The following is a 24681-nucleotide window of genomic DNA, read 5'->3' as shown; positions in this document are numbered from 1 at the left end:
GACCACTGCACCACTGTGCCGCCCCCATCAAATAATGCTTTAGATCATTTCACTGAAATGCATGACATTTTTCCCTCTTTATCAGCCCATAATACCGAACACTGTAAAGCAATAATCACATTAACTAGCAAGTATATTATGAGATGAATATGTCTCACTGTGTTTCGTCACCCTTGCTTGCTTTTATATGCAATGGAAATTCATTTTAAGACTGAGGAAGTATATTGGAGAGGAGAAAACTGGGATTGGATGCCATCTAGTGTTTATACACTCTGATAACTGCATTATGTTAAACTGGTATAGGAGCAAGTGTTGGCAGTAGCCCAGCATAATGCAGCAAACCTCTCAGTAAATGTGTCAGCTGTGTCTCATGTTAATAGAAAATCACCATCAGATTTGAGGAAAGAACTCAGAAAGAGTGTAGAAACAACAGATTCTTGAAGAAATATTAAGGGAGGGATAAAATAAATTTCTTTTATTCAGAAAAAAATCTTTAAAAAGTAACATTCATGCAACTAAAACGAGGTGGTATGTGTTTTATCTTGAGGGAACAAGTTGGTTTTGTGCAGCCCCTCTGTGCCACGCAGCTCATCTATTTTAAATGAGGCTCTTATTGCACATCTTGTACACAAATCAAATAAATTATATGCAATACGGGACTGTGGAATGGGAGAGATTCTGAGGTCACTTTCAGGTCCCCTGCGAGTGAGAAAAACAAAAAGTTTCTGGCGCGGCTCTACAACTATCCATTGACAAATACATTGTCTCCCACTCATGCATACACACACAAACACACATGCACACCCACTTTCTGTCACTCTCACCCTTTCTCTAATTTCCCCTGTGTCTCTGCAGTGAGCTCACTGCAGTGCGACTCTCCTCTCTCCCCCTTCACCACCCTCCATATAATAGAATATCGATCGCTCGCCTTTGCCGCAGTGTGTAAGCGAATGTGTCTGTGGACGAGTGTGTGCAGGACTGGGGCCCTTCAAGGTCATTGCCATGGCAACCTGAGCATGGGGTCCTCTTGCTGTGCTGTCACAGAGCACAGGTCATAGAGGTCACATGAAAAGGGGGACCATAGGGGGACAAGAGGGGGTTGGTGAGCGATGCAGTGCTCGGTGTACCAGAGGTAGAGAAGACGAGTCTGGAGGGCTGGAACTGTCCTATTCCACTGTGAATTCAGACTGGACCAGAATAACCAGAAAATGTTCAGGCTCGGGGACACCGAGTACAAGAACTGCCATAGTTGCACAAACACTTGCTGTGATAGAGTGAAACATACTGCTTGTATTAATTACAGCCCAAACTATACATCAAGAAACCAGAGGAAACCATTAACATGCTTCATATGGAGGAGTTTATTGCACATCCAAGACATTATGAACCCAAAAAAATTACACTGACAACAAAAGGAAATACCTTAAGTTTACAGTCTCACCCGAACATCTTAATGTTGCAATTGTATCTTAGAAATATGCATATACAGTTTAACAGCGAGCAAGGTACCACATTGTCCCCAGTGGAAGGTTCATACATTTTTGTTCGTTCATTTCCAAGATTTCTCCACACATTTGATGAAAATGTTCAAGACTGTTTACACACCCAAAAATAAAAACCAAAAAAAATCAAAGTCCAAATTCCAATATGTCTTACTAATTTAATGACAAGCTACATGGTTTGATAAAATAAATCACTATCAAGCAAATACATTTTTCTACCGTTGTTAACTGAACCACATATACTTTTAATATTCAGATATGTTTGAAGCATATCTCCATAAATTTTCCCAATAAATTCTGGCTTTATCTTTTCCAGGACTGGAAGTACTATTCTAAAGTTCACTTTTCAGGGTTTTTCATGACTGTATGAACCCTGCCAAATGCCCACCAGGTGCTAATATATTAATCATTTTCCACTACATGGAAAACTTGTATATTTTAGGATGTTTTCTAATCGACATATATCAGGAAGCCGACCTGAAACAAAACATTACATTTTGCATCTTTTTTTTTAATACAACATTAAACTGGTGCAGGATCATCACAGATGATCCACATCTTAAAGCTTTAAATGGCACTTTTCAGCAGTTTAAAATCCAAGCAATTGCATGTATATTAATGTAAGAAACCAGCTTTCCCATCACACTGAATCTACAGAGGTGGGCACGGCACAGATGGTCTTTTCAGCTCTTAAGAGTCGTCACTGCCTTTGCAGGGAATAAGAAGCTATTTGACACAGACCAGAGGCATCCCAGGTATTAAATATGTAGAAAAAAGGCATGTAATGTGCATGAAATTGCATTAAGAGAGGAATGATTTCACTAATGAGTGCTTAAAAGACTGTAACAGCAACTACTTGAGCAAAGACAAGGTGCACTCTTGGTACACTGGTATAATTCAAAAAGAGGAAATACATGACACATTTGTAACTTAGAGACAGAGTAGGAGCCACCGCGCCCCCCACCCGCCCGCCCGCCCCACCACCAAACCCACTGGACTAAAGTGATTACAGGGTCAAGAAAGAGATGGGTCGTCAACCAGCACCTGCAGCGGGCTTAGTTTTCTCTTCACACTGGCTCCATGAATAGCTCGTCCATGTCGTTTCCCTCCAGCTCACGGAACGCAGCATGAGTGCCGATCACAAACAGAGTCGCTCCTGAAAGGAAAGTTGACGAAAGAAAAAGGGAAGGTAAGGGAAAAATACAAAGATCAAGCAAGTAGTTTTTGGAAGATGGAGGGTGCCGGCAGGCATTTAAAATTACACGAAACTCATATAACATTTATACAATGATTGAATACGACATATCACAAAAACACACCACTATGGAAGCTTAGGAGGGATGGTGACAAATATCCCTGCGTGCCTGGAATAATAATAGATGACAAGAACAACTAATGAGACTTACCCAGAACCCAAAAGACTGCAGCTCCTGCTCCAGCCAACCAGAAGACAGGTAGAGAGATGGCTCCAGCCAGACTCATCTGGTGAGGGACCGTCAGCTCCTTGCCTGGATAATAAGCAAAAGACGAAAACATGTAACAAATTAGAGAGAAGAAATCATTCTGCCTCATCTCTTGTAGGTCTGGTTTACCAAAACAATACATCGGAAAAAATATTAAGAATTTTTCGAGAATAGACATACATAGTTATCCTTATAATCTTGAATTCATGTACATATTGACTTGCTAAAATGTAATAAATTTATTTTATGTCAGAGCATTAAAAAGTAGCAATTTCTAGCTTGCTAATAAAAACACTGTCAAACATTTAGCAGTAAAACTCAAGAAACTGAGAATTCAATTTAATTAAGAAGGAGCACGACTGTGCGACCAGCAGCTTTACTCACCGAGGACCACCAGTTTAGACTCCAGAGATTTGAGGTGGATTATGTAGAAGGCACCAACATACACAGCCAAAGCAATCAGTAACATGGGAGAGCTGATACTGGGGAGAAAAATCATCAACACTGCAGGTAATTAGGCTGAAAAGATTGGTGATTTTATGGATTAAGACCTGTAAAGTTTGAAGATCACACGTCACACTCCTTTCACAGTTCTGTGAAAACAGTATTTAGCCATTTCTACTGTCCAAAACACACTTTAGTGACACACTTTGGTCTTACATGCAGTAGAGGATGAGACCAAGGAAGATGAAGGTATAGTTGCTGTTGTACGTTTCCACATTTTTCACCACCCTCTGGCACAGTTCCCCAAAGTTGCGAGGTTTGGAAAACTTGCGTTGGTCAACAAAGCTTGCCCATGGTCGAATGGACGCTCTGCGTTTGTCAATCCAATCTTTAGCCATACTGGCTGAGAAGCCTTTGGGGAGGCCGAGCCTGGGAAGAGACATGAAGACATTACGAAATGAAATCACAGACAAGCCTGAGTAAGAATGTGTACAGTTATAATTCCAGGAAACCTAAGGAGACGGAGTTGATATATGAGCCGCATACTGAAAGAAACCACAAAGATCATTATGTGTTTTTAAAAGATGATCTCATAGCAGTTGCCTAAGTTTCCTGCATAAAAACACATATGTTATGAGCGACACAGCCGCAACAGTTTGACATCATCTTTACTGCTGTGTGATGTCATAAGCCTTACTTTGACAAGACTCCGGCTCCACCGGTGCCCGTTGGATGAGCATCCTCAGCACTGAACAGATCCCCAGCCTTGCTGTCCATATCTACAACACAGTTCTCCCCCTTTGGAGCTCCTGATGTCATCGACAGACCGTCTGCTGGAAGGGAAACTGAACTCAAACAAGGGCTGTGCCATATCGCATCATCCATGACACACTGTCCTCCCCATGATAAGAATTATTCATATTGTGGGGCTACAGGTATATTTCATGTCAATGCTCTTTTACAGAGGACAAGTGCTGTACGTCACTTTCATTTGTTTATCCTAAGGTTAGATAATGACTCTTGCGAGAAAAGGCGTTTGTATTTTTCAAGCTGTAGCCAAATTAACAGGTATTATTTTGTAATTGATAACAGTGGGATGAAGTGTTCCTTTTGTGAATCAGTGTTTGCATACAACTCAGGATTGAATGCTGGGCGCGATGTGTTTTAAACTACTATATTCTTATCATCATCGTAGCAAAAATTGTCTGCAAATGTTGTAAGTGTATATATTCTTGTCAATGCATCCACTCGACAAAGCAGATACTCGTGACATAATTATATCGGGTTTCTTCCTTTCAGCAACAATACTGGAATGACGATCAAAGCGCTGCAGGCTTCTCCAACTGAGACACGTTGTTCTTCTCCAAAGAGTTTCTCGGTAGCTTTCGTGAGAATTTTTCAATCGAACAAGTCTGAAAACTCTTGAAGACTTCTCATCCTGACGAGCCACATTCCCATAATGTCATTCTGAGTTCTAACCCTGTGAGCACAGCTGGTTTGACTCTTACTTTCAGGAATTGCTTTGTAAATTTCCCTGCCAACAAATATTTTTTATTTCATATCAATGTGATATGAGTCAATCCAAAACTGGCAAGTGAATCAATCTATCTTTATCACAGATTTACCCAATCCAGTTCAGATAAGCAATTTAGTCACTTTAAATACCAAACATGTTCAAGTCACTGCTTCGCAAAGTTACACAATTTCGGACAATGTTTTAGCTTCATGGGTTTAAAAATGATGTAAGCAAAATGAAAACGTTCGGCATCCAGTAACTTGTGGATGTCTGTTAAGCCTTAAAACTCAATTGAGTGTGATGGAAAAGAGACCCTTTAAAAACAACAAAAGATGCTGTGCGATGAGTCAGATTCACGTTTACATCGGACAGGCTTTCAAATAAAAAGACAGGAGCGTAGCTGAGAGTGCGTTGTGTCATTGGTGGAAAATATAAGTAAACAATGGATTTGGTCACTGCCACATCACTAAATACATAATATAAGTAGGAAGACCTAACTATTTATACTAGTTCAAATTATATATATATATATATTAATTATTACTGCTACTAAATTCTGTACATGGTATAAATACATTGTTAAGTTTGTTAAAGATATTGCCATTGCTAGCTTGTTTGCTAATGTTTATGACCACCAGGTCCTGGCAGCCGGATGGATATTAACAGCGAATAATTGCTATACACACAGATTGCTGGGTTTTTCGGATGTACACAAACGGGTCCAGACTAGCCAAGACCTCCTCGTATGTAATGCTTGACAAAAAATTTACTCACGGTAAAAGTTCGCTGGACTACCAACTGCTGGTCTGGTTCACACGGATGTGATGTGGATGGTTATTTCACTTCCCGTGCTAGACAACGCCACCCATTGACCGTATCAGGTAATGCGCGTCTTCCTTTGTCATGTGTGTCTCAATGTTTTGTTTGTTTGTTTGTTTGACTTAACATAATTTCGACTGTATCTTATTTAGCCTCTATAAGCATTACAGTTATAATGGTCCTGTTCTCTATTTCTCGGAACTGTCGTCTCACCGCGTTCCAACGTACTTTCAGATGCTGGTTTTATTCTTTATATTTTTACAGCTGAGACGACTGATTTGCAGCGACAGACCTAGGATCATTTTTGTTGAAATTGAGTGCCTGGTGGGTGATTACAGAGGGGAGAAGAAAATCTGATTCCAGATCAGTTACAGTGACGTAAACTCAGACGTCACCAAGAAGATGGCAGGTTGTGATTGGTCTGATTCTCTGTGTTATTGTCCTGGCGCAGTACGGCGCTGGCGCTGTGGGAGTTGCAAGACTGTCAAAGACTAATTTTAAGTAAGGTGAGTCGTTGGGTATTTAATATGGTTAAATATCGATTCCAAAATTTATTTGTCAACCTCTTGACAAATATTCATTATACCGTAAAATCTCACCCAGGACCAGTTTTAATTAGAGGCAAGCTCACGCCAGCCATCGATGTTATTAAGCTAGCTAGTTAACAAAAAAGAAAATTCCACGGCAAAATCTTTCTGACCAACAATAAAATGTTTGTTATACAACATTAACTCCTCAAATATCGAGATATTCAGCACTGGTTTTCAATTTGAGTTATTGTTATTGTTGTAGCAAACGGCCGTTTAAATTGCGGGTTTGAAAACGTTTGTTTATTTTTTATTTTTTTCCCCCTTTCTCTGCAGAAACGTGACTGATTACGTAACGTGTCAAGGGTGTAATTCACTTCACCGGTTGCTACTGGGCGTTTGAAGACCGACTTCTCTTTTCAGACACGTTAAACGACAGTAAGATATCACATTCACAGGCGTCGCAGACTGCATCGAGCTGACTGCAGAAATAGGTAGGACTGCTGAACTCGCTGAATCATTCTAATAGCTTTAGCATTAATGCACATGACGTTAGTCGGTTCTTTTTGTTAACTCAGTTTCTTGTTTAATGGGAGAATAGCGAGCATTGGGTATGACTACATGTTGTTTGCTGGTTAAACTACGCAGCATATGGAAAGTTACAGGCTCCCTGTTGGAAAATAAGGACAAATGAACGTCTAACGTGTAATCGAGGGGAACTTTTTCCTAGGTGTCTCTACTGAAAAGAATGTTCAACTAATTGTACTGGCCCTGAAGCTTTTTCCAGCATGATGGGTGGTTGCATAACTCATATTAGACGTCTTGTCTTGTCATAATTTTACAGACTACTGAATGTTACTTGTTTTTTTAAATGATAACTGTGTGTGTTTTTATTTATCATAATAGGACGGTGGAGAGTGGCTTTAGGCAGACCTTGACCATGGCAGGGTACCGACTGAGGGACTCGCTTTACTGGGATGAAACAGAGTGCCTCAACTACTATGGAATGTTGTCACTCCATGAGGTCTTTGAAATAGTTGGTTCCCAGCTAACAGAGACTGACATTGAGGTGCTCTCTTTTATTTTGAATGAAACCTGCTCCACACCTCACCCCCTTGACCCAGTAGGCTGGACAGTTAAGCCCTGTGAGGGTGACCCAGGTGACTTGGGTGTCTCCCCAAGCCCCAAACTACTCAAGGCCTGGAGGCGGTTACAGCCCCAGGGCCCCCAGCATCCCTCAGTGGCCTCATTTAAACCCAAGAGTGGCCTTGAGCTGTTGCTGGAGTTGGAGAGACAAGGCTACATCAGTGATGGCAACCTGGAGCCTCTTCTGCAACTACTGAGGGTCTTGACCCGTCATGACTTACTGCCTTTAGTTTCCCACAAGAAAAGGAGAACAGGTGAGAAGCTGATTGTCAGATTGTGAGACTACATGGAGTGTGTGTGTGTGTGTGTGTGTGTGTGTGTGTGTGTGTGTGTGTGTGTGTGTGTGTGTGGTGACCTGCCACAGAGTGTCAGCCATACTTGCATTTCCTGTCCTAGTTGTATAGCTGTGTAATTGGTTTCAATTCCATGCTTTTCAGTGTCTCCAGAAAGAATTGGGAAGGGGTTTGGAATAGAGAACAGAGAGTTGCTTTGCACCTCTGGAATGCAGCACACCTACAGACAGACTGAAATTCCTCTTCCATCCTTCACACAGCAATTAAGAACCAGTAAGTCCACTATAGTATACAGATAAGCTCACTTGAAAAATACAATTTGTCATTCTTGAATTATTCAATTTTACAGTCACATGCTAATGTACAGGAGGACCTTGATAAAGCTAATATACTATAGAGCAAAAGCCCCTGAATAAAGCCTCCCTTGTGTGAGGATTAATCAGTTTTTGTTGAATTTGTAGAGTGAGCTGCTGATATATTTTAATGTTAATTTTGGAGGTTTTAATTTGTGGGGCTGGGTGATACTGTGAGGTGTTCTAAATAACTTGTTAAACTCAGTGTTTGTATAGAAAGAATCTGCTCTTGTCTTATTGCCCTTACTTCACAAACTACTCCCACGCTTTTTCTCTCAGGTATTTACCCTTCTATGCCTGGGCCGTCCCCCAGGAGGAGGAGGAAGAAGAGGGGAAATGGTTGGAGCCGCAGGCCGAAGAAAACAAGCAGGCAGGTCCAGCCCCTGCCTCCCCCACCAGCACCACCACATAAAGCATCCTGCGGTAAGAAAAGCTGCTGCATTTTAAGCAGTTTCTCAACTACATCATGATCCTATCTTCATCTCACCCTCTTCTAGACTATTTTTCCTGCCCTTTGTGCACAATTAAAGCTCCAAGTTCTTCATGTCAACATTGTCTCTAGATCCCATTTTCTCTTCTAATGTTCTTCACTGAAAAGAACTTTAAAGTCTGATGTTAATTTGACATTTCTTTGTCAGCTCAAATGATCCCCAAACAGAAATCTTTGCACGCTGAGTCCAGTGTTTGTTTTTGAACTCGGTCCATTGTGTTGCTTATCTCAGCTTGGTACAGAAAATGAGGTATCAAGTGCGGGTAGGTTTCAAAAGTAAGCTAATGTATTTATTGTGTGTGTCCCGCACAGGGCAACCCAAAGGGCTCAGAGAAACAAATCAAAACAAACAGACAAGAACACCTAAATGTAAATAATTAAAATTAAAAATGGTTTGAAGGAATATCATTGCTAAAATACTTGAGTAGAACCATGCAGGTCAGTGTTTCAGCCAACCCTGTACATCAGCTGGGAGCACACCAGCCACACCTGCACTGTTAGTGCCTGTCAAGCACACAATAGAAGGATTTGCTTGCAGAATGTCAGCATACTTTCCTCCCCGAAAGGCTTTTGAACTGCACAATATATAAAGAGGAGACAACACCTTTTCCAGATGTGCTGGTGTGTCAGTAATTTTGGCTTCCAGTGTCACATTCCCATAAATGTACTGAAAAGTATTGAGTTTCAATGTTAAGTCAAGTGTTGCCTCCCATTCTCAGCTATTTTCACCCTATTGTCCGTAGCAATAGGAGGGGCTGTCTTTGTTTGCTTTATGCTGGAACAAGTGTTGTCAAAATTATTGGTATTACTTCATTGTTTCACAGTGATGCTGAAGATCTTGATAATTTATTTGCAATATCAGTTTTAAAGCTCAGATAGAGGTTGTCATAGCAACTGAAAGTAGCATTGTGTTTGAACAGCAGCAATGAACCGGCGTCCAGCCTCCTGCTCTCTGTTAACTCTTCCACTGTGTTGAAATGCAGCTGAATTCACTGAATATTTGATCTTATTTGAAGCTAGGATGGCTAGCTAGTCAAGTAGCTGAGTTCTTTTACAAAGGTGGATTACAGGGACTCTTGAAACTGGATGTGGCAAAATAAGGTGAATATGGGATAACAGTGGCCCTTAATTGTAAAATAAAATCAGATTTTTTTCATATGAGAAGTTACACCAAAGTTAGTTTTTGCAATGGTAAGGCCTTTTTATTACTCAGTGTCTCATGGCACCAGAAAGTCGATACATAATTACCTGTGTCACTGACTTTACATGTCATATAGGAAAATTAGCTCCAACTTGAAGCTTAGGAAAGAGTGCCTCAAGTGAATGAATGCTATTGATTCAGCTGATTAAGAGATAAATTGAATACAGTTTCTTGCTCTTTGTTTGAATGGCATTTTCCCGATTCAGCTTTGCCATGTGTTATTTTCATTCTCACGTACTAAATATATGTTCAAATCTACAATAGCTCCTTGACTATCATAAACAGACATACAGCATCTCTTTATCTGTCCCTTTACATTACGTTCATTTCCATCCCATTTCACTATTTCTCTAACCTCTCACATTACGTTCAGCTGCTGAACGTCCAGAACCCAGACTGGTAGGTTGCCTCTTGTCCTTTTCCATATACTATGATACAAAGAAATTTCTGGAGTGTGTTTTTGTGTTGAAAGGAAATGAAAGAGTGTGACTTCTAAAAATTCCATTCAGTGGACAAGGGTGCTCTTCAAAGTCAAGGTTCACACTGAACAAGAAATAAAAAAAAAAAAAATCTAAGGCACTCTTCATATTGGAAAAATAACAAATGCTTTTTATATGATGTGGCTGACATGAGCGTGTTTCAGTTGGAAGCCTTCATCAGGGTGTTGAAACGAGATAAGATATAGACAATTAAGTAGAAAAACGTGACATGAAAGGACGCGTGACCAAAACAAGCTACTTATTTCTCTTAGTCACACTGCAGCTTGTTGAGACAGGACAAAATCTTCTCTTAAATCAAAATTAACTTAAAAAAACATTTATGTTTAAATCTGGATTTACGTAGGACTGAACAGTTAGCAATGAGACATACTAGGCAATATTCCCTCTATCCTCATACCTACAACTCTTGTGTGAAATCTAGTGTTTAAACTTAAATTGGGGGCAGAGGAAAAAAGTTGTAAACACAGCGCCTACCTGTTTTTTTCAAGTTGAGGTGAACATCTTTCTCTGTTCTCTATGAACTCCTGAGGGAAATATCTGCCTCTCGAGCTGCAAAATACTCCACAATTTTCACCAGCTACTCACTAATTATGACTGTTTGGTGCTAAGCATGCAGTTTCCAGGGAAGACTGAAGTGATGATATTTACGGAAGCTGAAACTCCCAATAAAGTAGTTAAGGTGAGTTGCAGAATCGGGTGACACTTCTCTGGGTTGATCATGACAGGAAGAACTTTGTCATTACTTGTCATTTGATGCTTTGTCATAGGAAAAAGTATTGATTCTAGTCATTGTAATATTTTTGCACCCTGATAAAAACTAAGAGGAAAAACACATTCGTGTCAATCATATAATATTAAGTTGTTCTTTTTCAGAGTGTCATGGATTTTTTCCCCTCTTGTTTCTCCAGTCTCCAACTACTGCAGCCTTTGTTCTGCTTTCATATGTTTTCTGAGATGTTATTTTGAGCATTCGTTTGAAGCAATTTAACATCACTGGAAAGCTGCACTGAAAACATTATCAATATCTTGTCTATATTCCTGCCTTTTTAAAGAAGACTGCTGCTAGCTCTCTCACTTCTTGCGATAACGCAGTTTTCTGTGGCACTTTAGTGTGAAGTTTGCTTAGTTATTCATGCAGATCTTACTAAGCATTCATTTTGAATGTCCATTGTTGCCTGTCTGTCAGATACTCTTATTACGACAAAGGCCCGATGACTCTGAGTCAATACAAATCCTCTAGCAATGAAGACAGCCCCTCTAGCTATTCAAGATGAGTGATGTGCCTGTGCCTGTAAACATGTTGCTGTCTTGACTCCGCATTTGATTCCACCAGGTTGACTCAGGATTGTGACTCAGATCGAGTAACCTAAGACAGACACAAAGGATCATGGAGACAGAGGAGACACTGAGGAACAAAACAAAAAAGTCTGTCACTCTTCTCTGTCCATACATACTGCGGTGTGCGTGCGTGATCAACTCAGTCGTGCGCTCTCACAAGTCTGGGCCGATGCCTAAGGTAAAAGAGGCTCATCCCCCTGTTACAACAGGGGGTGGTGCTGCCACTGTGCTCTGTATTCGATGCTTGTGTATCACAGTATAGTTGCCCCCTACCCTGTCCCCTTTAGGACACATAATTTGCTCAAAAAAAACAACAACAAAAAAAACGAATCACCCTGGAATGGTCTTCAGTGCTGTGCACAGTGGATGACGAGATATTCTTTATGAGATTACTTAATCTGTCTACTTCAGATGAGATGTCAAGTGTTTCACAGAACTGACAGTCCTTGACAGTGAGCCTCAAATACTTCTAATAATTTGATGTATGGATCTTGAGGCAAAGAAACCAATAAATCCAGGAAAAAAAAACATCTGTTCCTATTCACAGGAGTTTCAGTCATCCAGATCATGGTTATCCAAGCAGGGTGGGATCAACTGCACTGAGAGCTGAAATGTCTCAAAATGACCAAAATTAAGTCCTGTTGCTCTTGATTTAGACCACCTTGGAGAACCATTTTAATGAAGATATGTTAAGGAAAATGCCTTTCTTGATATTCCCTGGGTGTTTTTTCTTAATTGAAGCCATTTCTTCTAGATGCTTATAGTTCACAAATGTAACCAACAAATTGGTTATTTTTGTCTTATTTCTACAAACAGTAGAGTACAAGTGTTGACATTAATGTCTGATAGCAACGTGAAGTAATTTCAAAGGCCACAAAATGCTTTAAAATACCAGTAATGGATTGATTTTCCACAGAAAATGTAGCCAAATTTTTTTTCCTTTGGGAGGCATATATATATGCATATTTCCATCACACTATGTGATGCAGACCTAAGGAGTAGGTCCATCAGGCTTCCCCCTCTTACAGATCCAGACACGCTATTTAATCTCTTAATTCATTCTGTCAATATTAATTATATTGGGGTTATAATTACTAAGTCATTAATTCATTATATATTGTATGTAAACATATTAATTAGTGTAAGTTTATAGTCAGAAACAGGATCCTGATTGGAAGTCAGTTTGTTTTATTTAAGACACTCAGTTTATTGCATTTATGCGCATCAGTCATTCCTTTGAATTGCTGGTTTTGCCCTCTGATTCACAGTTGAATGTTTGCTGTCCAAATTTATTTAGATGATGTTTCAATTTCCCACGAATCACACAAATTCTCTTTCTGAAAAAAGGCAAATAGCCATCTGTAGTGAGTATAAAACCTTCTCTACGATATTGTGAACGGTTCTTGCAGTTGCTGTCCACCTTTTCAACGTGTTAGCATACAGTTGGTTCACTAATTTCGCATTATGAGGCCCTTGAACTAAGACATCACCTGTATTTGTTTTACACTATTTGGGGACATAAAATAAGTGATTTTATATGCTATCTAAGAATTTCAACTCTGGGCAATAAAACTGTTGCATACCATACGGAGACAAAACATAAATATGTTGGACATGTTTGTGAACATGCAGTTTTCTCATGTGGGGGACCTTTTGGGGGTTATTCTTTCCATCATCACTATTGCAAGTGGTTGTAAAGATCTTTGGGATAAAAAAAAAACTCATATCTGAATGGCTGATGAAAATGCCAAAAATGTAGGGGTGTAACGGTTCTGAAGCCGAGGCCGAATCTGCAGCACAAATGTCCATGGTCTCGAATTGTGGTCCAGTCTTCATTGTCCTGACTGCGACCTCGCATGTGGCAGCCTGCTGAGCTCTCCAAACAAACACAGCGTTTTGATAATTGTAGGTGTTTTTGAATTATTGTGTGTGGAACTTAATTCATGAAACTTTGCCAGAGGGATGTATGTTTGTTTTCCTGCTCTATATTAAACTTCCACAAACTGAGCTAAATCAGGCCTGGAAGATCCTCCTTGTATCATCTCCTATTTGGTAACTTTGAGGTTTCTCTGTTGACATTGGTGATGATAGAAAGATGGGTGGATCAGACGGCATATATATATATATAATATACTGTATCTATGCAAGTTTGTCACTGCAATGTTGGGCAGTATGTCCAACTTGTGCACTTAATTGAGAGAGTTTCACCTGAACGTAAACGTGACTGGTACAGACGGAGGACAGTGGAGCTACCAATGATGTTCTGTAAACCACTGTCTCAAAGAGGACAAACGGTAATATATTGATTCTGTACCAGAAACATACTGAACCATAACTTCTAACCGAGCTACGTATCAAACCTTGATTTTTGTGTACCGTTACACCCCTACACTAAGGCCAGCTCCAGAGTCTCAAGTGAGAAAATGCTAATTGGTTAAGGCTACCTGTCCATTTCTGTGGACTGGCCTTGTATTTCATCTCAGAAAACGGCAGCCAGTGGGCTGCTGTTAACACCGGTTTAACCTTTACTCAAGCTGTTCTGAGGAAAATAAGCCAACAGTGCTCCGCTGAAGAAAGCTCCTGCAGTATCTTATCTCCATGCCCTTTGTGAGCCCGAGGTATGCATTTGTCAAGAGGGAGCAGAAATAGATGCTGGACTTACCATTTAATGAGACCTCAAAACTCTTTCTTGTCATGATTCTTTGCTCTGATCACTTTAACTGAATTGGTTCAATTGCCACTGGCCTGTGACACATGCCTCTGAGGTGTTTGTACCCTCTGACAGTCGTGGATCTAAATGGGGTGCTTGTGAATGCCCCGATTTCTTTTAAAATGGGGTCTTAAAGTTAGGGGAAAAGAATCTGTCAAGAATAGTTCCAAGCAGCCCACCATGTTTTATTGTAATACAGTCCTGAGCTGAAAAACCTTTCAATACCAGCTATTGCTCTGATTCAAACCTCATTTGAACTAAGAGTGCTGTGCCATGCCTGCTTATTGTTTAAAAAAACCACCCAGTCGACAGATATCCAACCCACTTGTGCTTGTCTCTCTTTCTCTCCTTTCTGTGTTCGCAGTTCTAAACAGACCAACCTGTGTGTCAGGAAAACAGTATCCTTACACACAATGAGAGGGAGAGAACGAACTAAATGCTCAAACCACGCAAAATGGTACAGAGTGATTTTTTTCTATGGGGAAAAAGAGAGAGTTCTGTCTGCCCGTCTCTCGATACTCCCCTAACTCTCCACTGTCTTGGTCAGTCGTTCAACAGAAAAACGGATCGATAAAGAGTTGAAGCTCTCCGTGCCAAGTGACTCCTCGTAAATGGGTACTTAAACTTTTTTTTTTTTTTTTTTTTTTTTTTTTGGTGGGATGAGATGAGGAAGCCAAACAGGCCTGGTGTTTAAAGTGAGAAAATGAAAGCTGTGCTTCCTAATGTCCTGTCTAAGTGGATGTCTCTGTGTCTGATGAAGCGTGAAGTGCTCTGTAACCCTAACAAAATGACTATCACTGTGTTCCTTTGGTATTAAATGGCCTTCTCCTTAGTGCTACTATCTCTACTTCCATCCTGCTCAGTATGAAATGAGAAGGTGGAAATGGAGGCCATCTATAAATACAATAATTGCATGAAGGGCAGGTGTTTATTGTAGCCAGAGCTCTCACAGAGTAATGATCCAAAAGGTCAAACTTTTCACACTACTTTAGGATATATATATATATATATATATATATATATATATATATATATATATATATATATATATATATATATCATCTGACATTCTGTTAGGTTTTTCTTGTAAGAACATGAGCATGTATGCACCAAACTGAAGACTGGACACTGGACATATGATTTATTGTTTTGCAACAACTACAACTATTTCTGCCTCTAAGTAATGGATGTCACACTCAGATGTTCTCAGTTGCAGTCAGTGGGTAGTATAGATTTGATATTGAAAAGTACAGATGCTTTCTTACCCCCATTGTCATTCAGACTGGTAAAATGAAGTAACTCAGATGACATCTGTGCTCTATGCTGGGAAAGTGTGTAAGGTGGGAGGTACAGGTCATGGAAGAGTCAAACAAACGGTGACTTAAACAAGTCTGTGTCACGTTTCCAGCCACAAGTTTTTAATGTGCAACTGCAGATCAAGACCTAATGGAATTATAACATCCTCATAAATTGTGCTGAACCATACAAAAAAATGTCTTATAGTTGGCACGAGTGCTGTGATATACAATATCCTAATATTGGCTCCTTGGATTGGCGGAAAAATGGAAATTGCGACTGTTACTCTGGTCAGTTGTTCTGCATAATTGTCAATCTATGTGGCAAAACAATAAAAGCAACTGTTTGTTGGAGATTGATACTTTTTATAGGTTCTTTCAGTCTACAAGGTCTGTACGTAAAGAACTGTATCGAAATTGTCTCTGCATGCATTTGATGGCTTTACCTGGAGAAAGAACGTTCATTCATTTAAAGGAACATTCCACTTTTGGGACGAGTCCTCCTTAGAACCAGACAATAAGATGGATACCCTTCTCTCCTCTGTGTGTGCACGAGGAAAATGGTAGTGGTTGGTTAGTGTTAGCATATCTTGCCTGCTCATTTTCCAATCTCAGTTTGTCCAGAAATCCCGGTTTTCAGTAGTAGCAGTCACTTGTAGATGTCAATAAATGTTTTGTTTCGAGGTTGTTTATCAAATTAAGGCACCTAATCATGAAAGTAGTTCAGACTGTGTCTGGTTATAAATGAATGTCTGGTACTTTTAGATTATTTCACAAAGAGTGGGATTCATTACCCTGGTTATGTAAAGGGAGAAAAGTGGGTTTGCTAATTTTTTCTGAGGAATGCTAACCTGCTCCATCTACTACCAATCATGCAGAGCGACAGCACCTAGCTGTCAGTTGCTCATTTCTCTGTCCTAACTTCATACTATAAGCCCAGAGGAGAGATGGGTACCTATCAGGGTAGCAAATAAGTCTGTTTCCCAGATTGCAGTGTTCCTTTTAAGACATGCAATGAGAGGCTGTAATTTAGCATCACTAGCTAAATGTCTCACATAAACTCCTGCTTAATGTCGGTGTTTCATTTTCTTATTTCTTAGATAATGGCTTTTAATGAGAAAAAATGGTGTTGAACTATGTAGTTTCAACAAGTAAGTTTACGTTTTGTCTTATTCAGCCCTGTCCATTAACATTTTAACGTTATTTGACTTCACTCTTTTAGCTCCCCATTTGTCCCAGTCCTTTGTTTTTACAGCAGTCTAATTATACCCATATGAAGTATGAATGCTAAAGCCAATGTTTGGTTATCACTTTCTTGCAAATGTTAAGAGATGCAAAAATCAATGCCTTAATTCAACATTTGCATTTCTAATGTTGGCATTTTCTGAACTTCATCCCTCTTGAGGCTTGTACCATTCCCCATAGCCCTGAACAAAGACGAATGGAAAAAGGGTAAACATGACTATTGAGTGGAACCATGTACCATTTATTGGTGGAATGATGGCTACTGTATAGTTAACCAGGCACAGACCTCGATACACATTCAAGTTGTGTCCTTGTACTTTCCTGCAATGATTAAATTCTGTCTCTTAATTGAGCCTCTCACCCAGACTCTGGGCTTTGTCTTCCCATCATTTTGAGAACTGTGAGGTCCAAGTGTTGAGCAAAGTCATGATATGTGAAAATATTCTTTTGACAGTTTAATTTGTGGGCATTCCTCTATCTTTCTTTTATGAAATGATGTCACCCGTGTTATCAGCCCCTTTTTAAAATCTCTTGGAGAGGAACGGTTTTTGGTTGCATACTTAAGAGATGCAACTATGATTTTAAAACTACTGGGAAAAAAATGTTTCTGCAGCTTTGCAATTGGAAATGTTACAAGTAAAATGGATAGCAAACCCTGTTAATTTGTAATATAGGGGTTTGAGTTGGAGAGGGGAGTTTTTGTTGCAGCAAAAGTCATCAGCAGCTGGTCTCCACTCCAAGCTCTGGAATAATGACATGGGGACGATCTCAGCGGTGCTCTTGCTCAGTACAGTATGTATCCTCTGATCTTTCTCGCTGTGCTGTTGCATGACCACCAATCCTATTACCGCGCAACTCCAGGAGCTATCTGTTCTCAGCATTAAACATGTCGATCAGAATTAATCTGGTGTTTTTAAAACCAGAGCTGGAACAAAAGGCAACTCCGGGGCTTCACACTGCTAAATTGCCTTCATTACTCCCACCATGAATTTGCTGAGTGTGTCAAGTTAATTCACCCTTGTTCTATATACTCTAGACAAGATATATGAAGAGCATACAGGGTGTCTTACTGAAAATTCTTGTGCATCAGTTTCTTTTGATTACATGGATACTTGGCAAAGTGTGGCATTGCTTGGGAAGAAAATGAACTGATTTAATTGTATTTTTTTTAATGCTCCAAAATGTTAACAATTGGAAATTCTGAAGAGGTGACAAGCGATGTAATCGCCAAAAAAAAAAAAAATGCACACTTGGGTCAGTAAAGCCACAGAATTTCCAGTTTGCTCTGCTGCACCAGTGTATTTGTCTTTTCTCAGTCCTTTATCAAAAGAACGGTCCAATCCAGTCAGTGATGTGCTTATTTTCACCGTTTCCTTTAAGAAACTCTTTGCTCTTGAAACCCTTGTAATTATGCTTAGTGTAACTCCTTATGGTAGTTGAACTAAATGAGCTGTTTCTTAACAGTTGTGTCTTGTCCCTGTTTCTCTTCCCCTTCATCCCTTTCGGCATGTTACGTTGGGGCTGTCCAATTGTCCTCCGCTGTTCACTTCTTTTCACTTTTTCTGTAACCTTTCTTCCTTCCTTACCCTTTACTGCTACCCCCCCCCCCACACACACACACTGTATCTTTACTCCTCCTCCTTATCATTATTTCACACCTCACCCTGTTCCCACCACACCCTCACCCTTTTCCCCACCCCTGCTTCTTCCTCTGCATTCCATCATCAGATATCCGCCTGAGGGTCCGGGCTGAATACCTGGAACATGAGTCAGCTCTTCGCGACGGTGTTTCCTCAGACAAGCAGCAGCCCCTGGAGCGGCAGTTTGAGTTGTTCAGCCAAGCCAACTCCCTGCTGCGCGCCAGAGACCTCGGTTCCATCGTCTGCGACATCAAGTTCACAGAGCTGGACAACCTCGAGGCCTTCTGGGGCGACTACCTGAGCGGAGCTCTGCTGGAGGCTCTTAAGGGAGTCTTCATCACAGACTCCCTGAGAATGGCAGCAGGTACTGAGGGTATTCGCCTGCTAATCAGTGTGGACCAGGACGACTATGAGGAGGGCAGAAGGCTGCTGAGAGCTCAGAGAATGATATCATGTAGTGATGGTGGGCGCATAGAGTCTCACTGGGTTGTATAGGCTGATTAAAAGACTCTTTGGTGTAAATTATATTAACTTTGAGAATGGAATAAAAGGGTATACCATTCAAAGTTAAGTTACAGGTCACTTTTTGTAATTCATGAGCTAACCACTAGATGTCAGCACCTACCATTGGATGGTTATGGCTATAACAAGACTTAAAACATTTTCAAAACTTGTGAATTTTTTATTTAAATTAATCCTATTATTTGTGAATGAAAATAAACCATGTATAAACATGCTTTCCCTTTGGATTTATGCACAGGTGTGTAAGAACCCAGGATGAAAATGGATTTGTCAAGATATTTCTTAGTCTCACTGAGAGCAGGACCAAGCCTGTGCTGCAGGAGGAAGTGGTAAGCCCTTGTAACATTAACAGTCTTTAAGGAGTTAAACATCTGGGCTGCCACAAGTGATGCAAACAACTCTGTACTTTTGAAAAACTAGTGGTCAAGGTATTACCTGGTGTACGTACTTATTTAGCTCTTCTCCAGACTTTGGTTTTTGAAATTTCCAAATACCGACACCAAGAGCTCACAAACCCTCTCAGTCATCAGTGTGTTGGGTTCATTGGTCACTGGGATTTATGCATACTCGGAAAACTTTACAAGCACAGCCAAAAAAAAGTTTTGGGTATTTTTTGGACGTATGAGAGCACAGGTTGAAAAGTGGGTTGCTCGTTGCGTCTAACTTTGGAGTGCCTCATCCACACACCTTGATAACAAACAAGGATTTTCATCCCTGCGTACAATGATAACCCAACTTGTGATTGCTGTGGTCAGTGGATACAGCAGTTTCCAGCAGATGACAGCAGTGATTAGGGCTAGGCCTCAGCAGACCATGGAAGATTCATCATCACAAGCTTGTCACCACAGCCAGGATAATGCAATGGTGGCTCTTGTCCAGGATTCCAGCAAGGCCTTAGCAAGTGCTTCTCTCAGCAAGTAAAGCACAGGACAGTGCGTCGGTCAATAGAAGTGATGTTTGGGAGATCAAAATCAAAAGTGCACATCCTAGCTCCACTCAGCCCTGCTATGTAGGCCCAGTAGAGTGGCTCACGGACAGCTGTCTACTCACCCTGCTGGAACTAATGCCTGGACTTCACTCATAGAAGACGATCAATAAGGCCCCTCACTCTTAAGTCCCCTCATACAGGCACGACTTAAGCAGGCAGACTCGCCACTGTCTGAGGTGCTGGGCTCTGCAGGGCCAGCCAGGGAAGGGACAACAAACAGACGCTCTCAGTTATTTTTGTGTACTTTTGGAAAAAGAATTTATTATGTATATTTGTATTGTTTATAAGAGGGGAATATGTAATTAAGGGGAGCTTTTTTTTTGTTAAGGACTGCTTTCTTTGGTATGGTAATTCTTTTTGTGGAAGTCTTTATATATTGGAAATTATTTCTGGTGAATAATAAAGGTTTGAATAACCTAAAGTATTTTATTGTAATTTTTTCCTTCCAAAGGTTTGACTTCATTTTTCTGTATCTATCAGTGCAATTTTGATAATTGCCTCCAATTTTTTTGTAAAGAAAGAAAAATAACGTCTTATGAATATGTATATTCTATTATTTTAACTAAGTGGAAATAACATAATACAAGACACAGTCAGTCTGTGATTTAATTTCCCGATCCTTGGCATCTTCACTTGCTTAAAAACAATTTCTTAACAAAACGTTGCTTGATTTTGTCTCTTTCGACTCTTTCCCTGTTTCAGCAAGTTGGCTTTTTTTTTTCCTCTCCAAGTATTTTTACAACATGAATTAATCGCAAACTTCGATTTACTCCTCAGGTATTTAAATCTGGTATTGAATGACAAGGCATCTTTCAGTGTTGGATGGGGCTGAAGCTATGCGGCTGCTTTAATACCGTCTTCTGTCTGAGCTGTCAGCATGATGAAACACTAGAAAAGGTGTGTGCCTTGAACATTATCCAGCTCTCCTCCTTTGTGCTGTCCTTTCACTCTTATCTGGTGTCACTGTCCCAGTAATTATGGTGGATGTACAGATGTGTTGTCTCTGGTTTGGTGGTGTGTTGTACTGTCAGGGAATTTGTCTCCATATATAAATTCAATGCATTTCAGTTCTAAAAGCTAAACATTTATCACAATTTAAAAAAAACAACAACTATCTGCAACACTTCTAATCAATCAGTTGAGAGTTTTATGAATGTTATATTCGCTCTGCAAACCAAGACTTTACAACACTTATCTTTTTATGGACTGCCTGTTTATTGTTAGTCATTCTTCAGGTGCATCCCATCAGCTTCTAAATTTAAGAACTGCGCATTTCTTAACATTAAAAAGGAAACATCTGTACCTTCTTTATCTGCTTGATGTCATAGATCCTAGTTATTTACTCTGTCCAGATCTGCAGACCTCTGTCAGCTTGCATGTATGTAGTTTACCTTCTTTTTATGGAGACTTTGACCTATACCTGGGCTTCCACGGACATAATTAAGTCCCTGACCAACACAGTCCTCACACACATTAAAAGCTCATGTAAATGTCGGCTAAAGGGCACTTTGAAGAGCCGCCTTTTAATCACCTACAAAGCCAAGTGAGCACTCATACCGGCACCGTGGCAGGCAGGCTGTGACTCAAGGTTAGGTCAGGGTAATCGAATGTAATGAAGAACATTCTCTAAAATCCAAGAAGACATACAGGCAGTGTGTCAAATAATGAACTCTTTTTAGCTCAATAAATTCTCTGCTGCAGAAAGACACAGTTTCCTTTTGACAACAACGGTTTATTTTTCCTGTTGCCGCCAGGCGTTGTCTCTAATTTTTCCATACAGCTTGTAATGACATTTAGGAGCAGTTGATAATCTAAAGAACATTAACTGTTAACACTCAAAGACTATGTTGTATTTGTCCTTTTCATGCTCCCAGTTTTTAATGTTATAGCACAAAAAAAATGCGAACGATATGCAGCAATGCAAAATGTTAATTGTTTGTGAAGTGTTAATTTTTAAAATTATTCTAATCTGACCCTCTTCTCACTTAATGACTTAAAAACCACTATGGAATGAACAAATTAAGTTTAGATATTGACTTGCCATCATGGGGAGCGTTAACTGTGACCAATCCTCAGTGAAAAACCTGACCAGCCGTTTCTAGCCTGTTCAGAGTCAGCCTTGTTTGATGGCCTGCTGAACTGCCACAGGCCTGCCTTGGGGAAACTAAGACTTCTTAAAGTCCAGTTCTCACCACACCCAGCCTCGAAGCATGACCAGAGATGTGATGCCCACTGGGAGACACATGCACTCTTCTGCAGAACTACAAAGGAGGCTGCCATTCCTCCTCGGAACACTGACGCCCTCTTTGATGACCCTGCCGCTATGAGAGATTTGTTTGTCAAAGAAATTGGGCCGTGTATCTGGAGCAAGTCGGGACGATTATGCTCACAAATATCCAAGGACGGGAAAGGAGGAGAGCTGCTACTAGTCCAGCTCCTTGATGCACCCTCCCAGTTTCTCCATATTGCAACAAAACTACAACTCCTGTAGAGTTGAGTACCACTACTCCAAACATGTCACAGGACTGACGACACATGCTCTCTCTGTCTCTCTCATGTATACATGACGCAAAATTTGTATTTTGCCTTTTAAACACTGACTCGTGTACTTCCATCTCATGAAGACAGTTTTTCACTGACAATTTGTCTTGACTAAAGAACGCAGAAAGAGCCAGCCATGTTTACGAAGCTTGAAGCTAATGGTGCCCTGGAGCCAAACTGCCCCAAAATGTCCATTTTTGGAGGGAAGATTATCGCTTTAGCTCTCACCAACATGTTCTCTCAGGTACCAGTTATTCAACTAACAGGATAATACCAGAACTACTAACTAAAGCACCTTCCCGACATGCTTCCACCATCTAAAACAGATTCAGGTCATCTCATCGTGGACGCTCTGAGATCACCAGGACAAAACATGTCGTCAGCTGTGGCCCCTTGTGAGTGGTCAGGCTTGGAGTCGGTCGGCCATTGCTGACCCAGGCAATCTACCATTTTCTTGGCTTGGGCTGCTACTGACCCTCAAGAGCCCACCACAAACACCCCCATACCCCCCCCCCCCCCCACTTCAGCACAGCAGCAGCTTTCAGCCAATAGGCTCCCGTGATGCCTTGCTGATCTACATCCAGGTCAAGGATTCCACAGACGGGGTCAAAGATCCCGTTGCTATGGTGATGTAGCTAGGGCAGAACAGCGATGGTCTTGCGGTGACTGAGCTGCACTTATGTGATGCAGGAGGCTGGGGACCAAACAACCAAGGGAGGTCACGGTGAGAGAGGAACAATGATGGCGGCAATATTGCAAAATACAAAAACTGTATTGTTTTTTTAATGACTCGATCAGTTTCAACATGTATTTCTTTTTTCTTTTTACTTCCCATTACCTGCTGTAGGGAATAACCAGGAGGGGAAAAATTATAGAGAACCTTTTTTTTTTTTTTTTTCCATCAAAGCACACTGGGAACCATAGGTGAAATGAATGCTTGGTTTATTGGCTAAAACACTTCATAGGCACATCAGAGGTGGTTTTGTGTTCCACAGTGTAAATTGTATTGGGGCGCAGGAGCTAATGTAATGTTGGGTTGTGTGGTAGAACACTGGTCATCATCCTCCTGTAGACTTGATTCTTCTGTCCGCAGGTGTTCTTTGCACCTCCTTGATTGGATGGAGACTCGAGTCATCTTGTGGTATCTCAGGCCTAAATCAGTCTCCTATTGAAACATGTCATCTAAAGCTGATAGACACTATAGCCTCTTGGCAGCCCACTGGGGCCACTATTATTGTATGTATAACCTGCAGCATATGGTACATCCCTCTGATGGGGGACATTCTATTGCTTTTATTGAGAAGAGAAGATTGAATTAGGTGATCTTCTAAAACAATGTTTTCTTGGTGTGTCTCTGTAGTGTACGGTTGTATACCTTGGGGCCAATTTCAAATAAGATTTTTGAAAGGAAAATTTTCTCCCCAAAAGGATACATTAATTTATGGTGGAATTATTAACGCCTGCGTGCTCATTTTAGTCCTTTTCTTTTAAAACGTGTGTATCTTATTCTGATGATATATCAGCCCAAGTATTACATTTTTTGACAAGAATGAGAATGTGTCAAAAATGTTTTTTTCAACTGCCTTTTTAGATTTTGACTGACTAAAATGTAACAATAATCAAATTACTAAAACGAACCTAAAGACAATGTGCATTTTAGTCAGATGATTAAGAATAGTGGGATATATAAATCAGCTACCCCAAAAAAAACAAAAAAACAGATGAGATGCTCAGACTTTTGGTAAGCAAAATTTTAACTAAATAAAAACATGATAATTATGAGTAAATACGATATAACCTAACAAGGACAGTTGGCAAAAATGGATGTATTATAACTAAAATAAATCGTGTTGCTCAGAATTAGGTGCTGGGTACAAAGCAGTTTATAAGGGTGTTGAGAAAAAGTGCAGGTCTCTAGTCCCATGCTTCACCTCTTCTTATTCCTGTGGAGTTGGCCTAAAACACACATCCAACACAGACTCAAAACACTGTAAATTGAATGCTGTTGTCAGAAAACTTTAATGTGTGGTTTTGGTCTTCATCCATCCATTTTCTATTCAGCTTATCCGTTAGGGGTTGTGGGGGGCTGGAGCCTATCACAGCTGACATTGGGCGAGAGGCGGGGTTCACCCCGGACAGCTCGCCAGT

General features: G+C 40.4%; 2 protein-coding genes across 5 annotated transcripts; one reads left to right on the top strand and one right to left on the bottom strand.

Moving 5' to 3' along the window:
• Positions 1 to 1341: 1341 nt before the first annotated feature.
• Positions 1342 to 5853, bottom strand: rabac1 (Rab acceptor 1 (prenylated)). The gene is made up of 6 exons (XM_086218159.1): positions 5700 to 5853; positions 4107 to 4239; positions 3626 to 3838; positions 3350 to 3447; positions 2909 to 3010; positions 1342 to 2658 (listed from the first exon to the last, which is right to left on the bottom strand). The coding sequence occupies exons 2-6, from the start codon at positions 4226 to 4228 to the stop codon at positions 2570 to 2572; spliced, it is 624 nt and encodes a 207-aa protein (XP_086074285.1). The 5' UTR covers positions 4229 to 4239; positions 5700 to 5853; the 3' UTR covers positions 1342 to 2569.
• On the top strand, positions 5788 to 20414 carry dedd2 (death effector domain containing 2). Of its 4 annotated transcripts, XM_086218158.1 has the most exons (7): positions 6097 to 6250; positions 6608 to 6765; positions 7178 to 7671; positions 7855 to 7983; positions 8343 to 8486; positions 18571 to 18846; positions 19243 to 20414. In XM_086218158.1, exons 3-7 carry the CDS (start codon positions 7212 to 7214, stop codon positions 19248 to 19250), a joined length of 1017 nt encoding a protein of 338 aa, XP_086074284.1. In that variant the 5' UTR covers positions 6097 to 6250; positions 6608 to 6765; positions 7178 to 7211; the 3' UTR covers positions 19251 to 20414. The 4 variants fall into 4 exon arrangements, with proteins under 4 accessions (XP_086074283.1, XP_086074284.1, XP_086074281.1 ...); XM_086218157.1 differs by lacking the exon at positions 6097 to 6250 and adding an exon at positions 5788 to 5806 and having other exon boundaries at positions 18571 to 20414; XM_086218155.1 differs by having other exon boundaries at positions 18571 to 20414.
• The last annotated feature ends 4267 nt before the right edge of the window (positions 20415 to 24681 follow it).

This window comes from Aulostomus chinensis, chromosome 11, assembly GCF_037954235.1.
Source record: "Aulostomus chinensis isolate RoL2024-O1b breed Wild chromosome 11, RoL_Achi_v1.0, whole genome shotgun sequence".
Lineage (NCBI taxonomy): Eukaryota > Metazoa > Chordata > Actinopteri > Syngnathiformes > Aulostomidae > Aulostomus > Aulostomus chinensis.
Note: the sequence above shows the minus strand (reverse complement) of the source record. Positions and strands in the feature narration are given on the sequence as shown.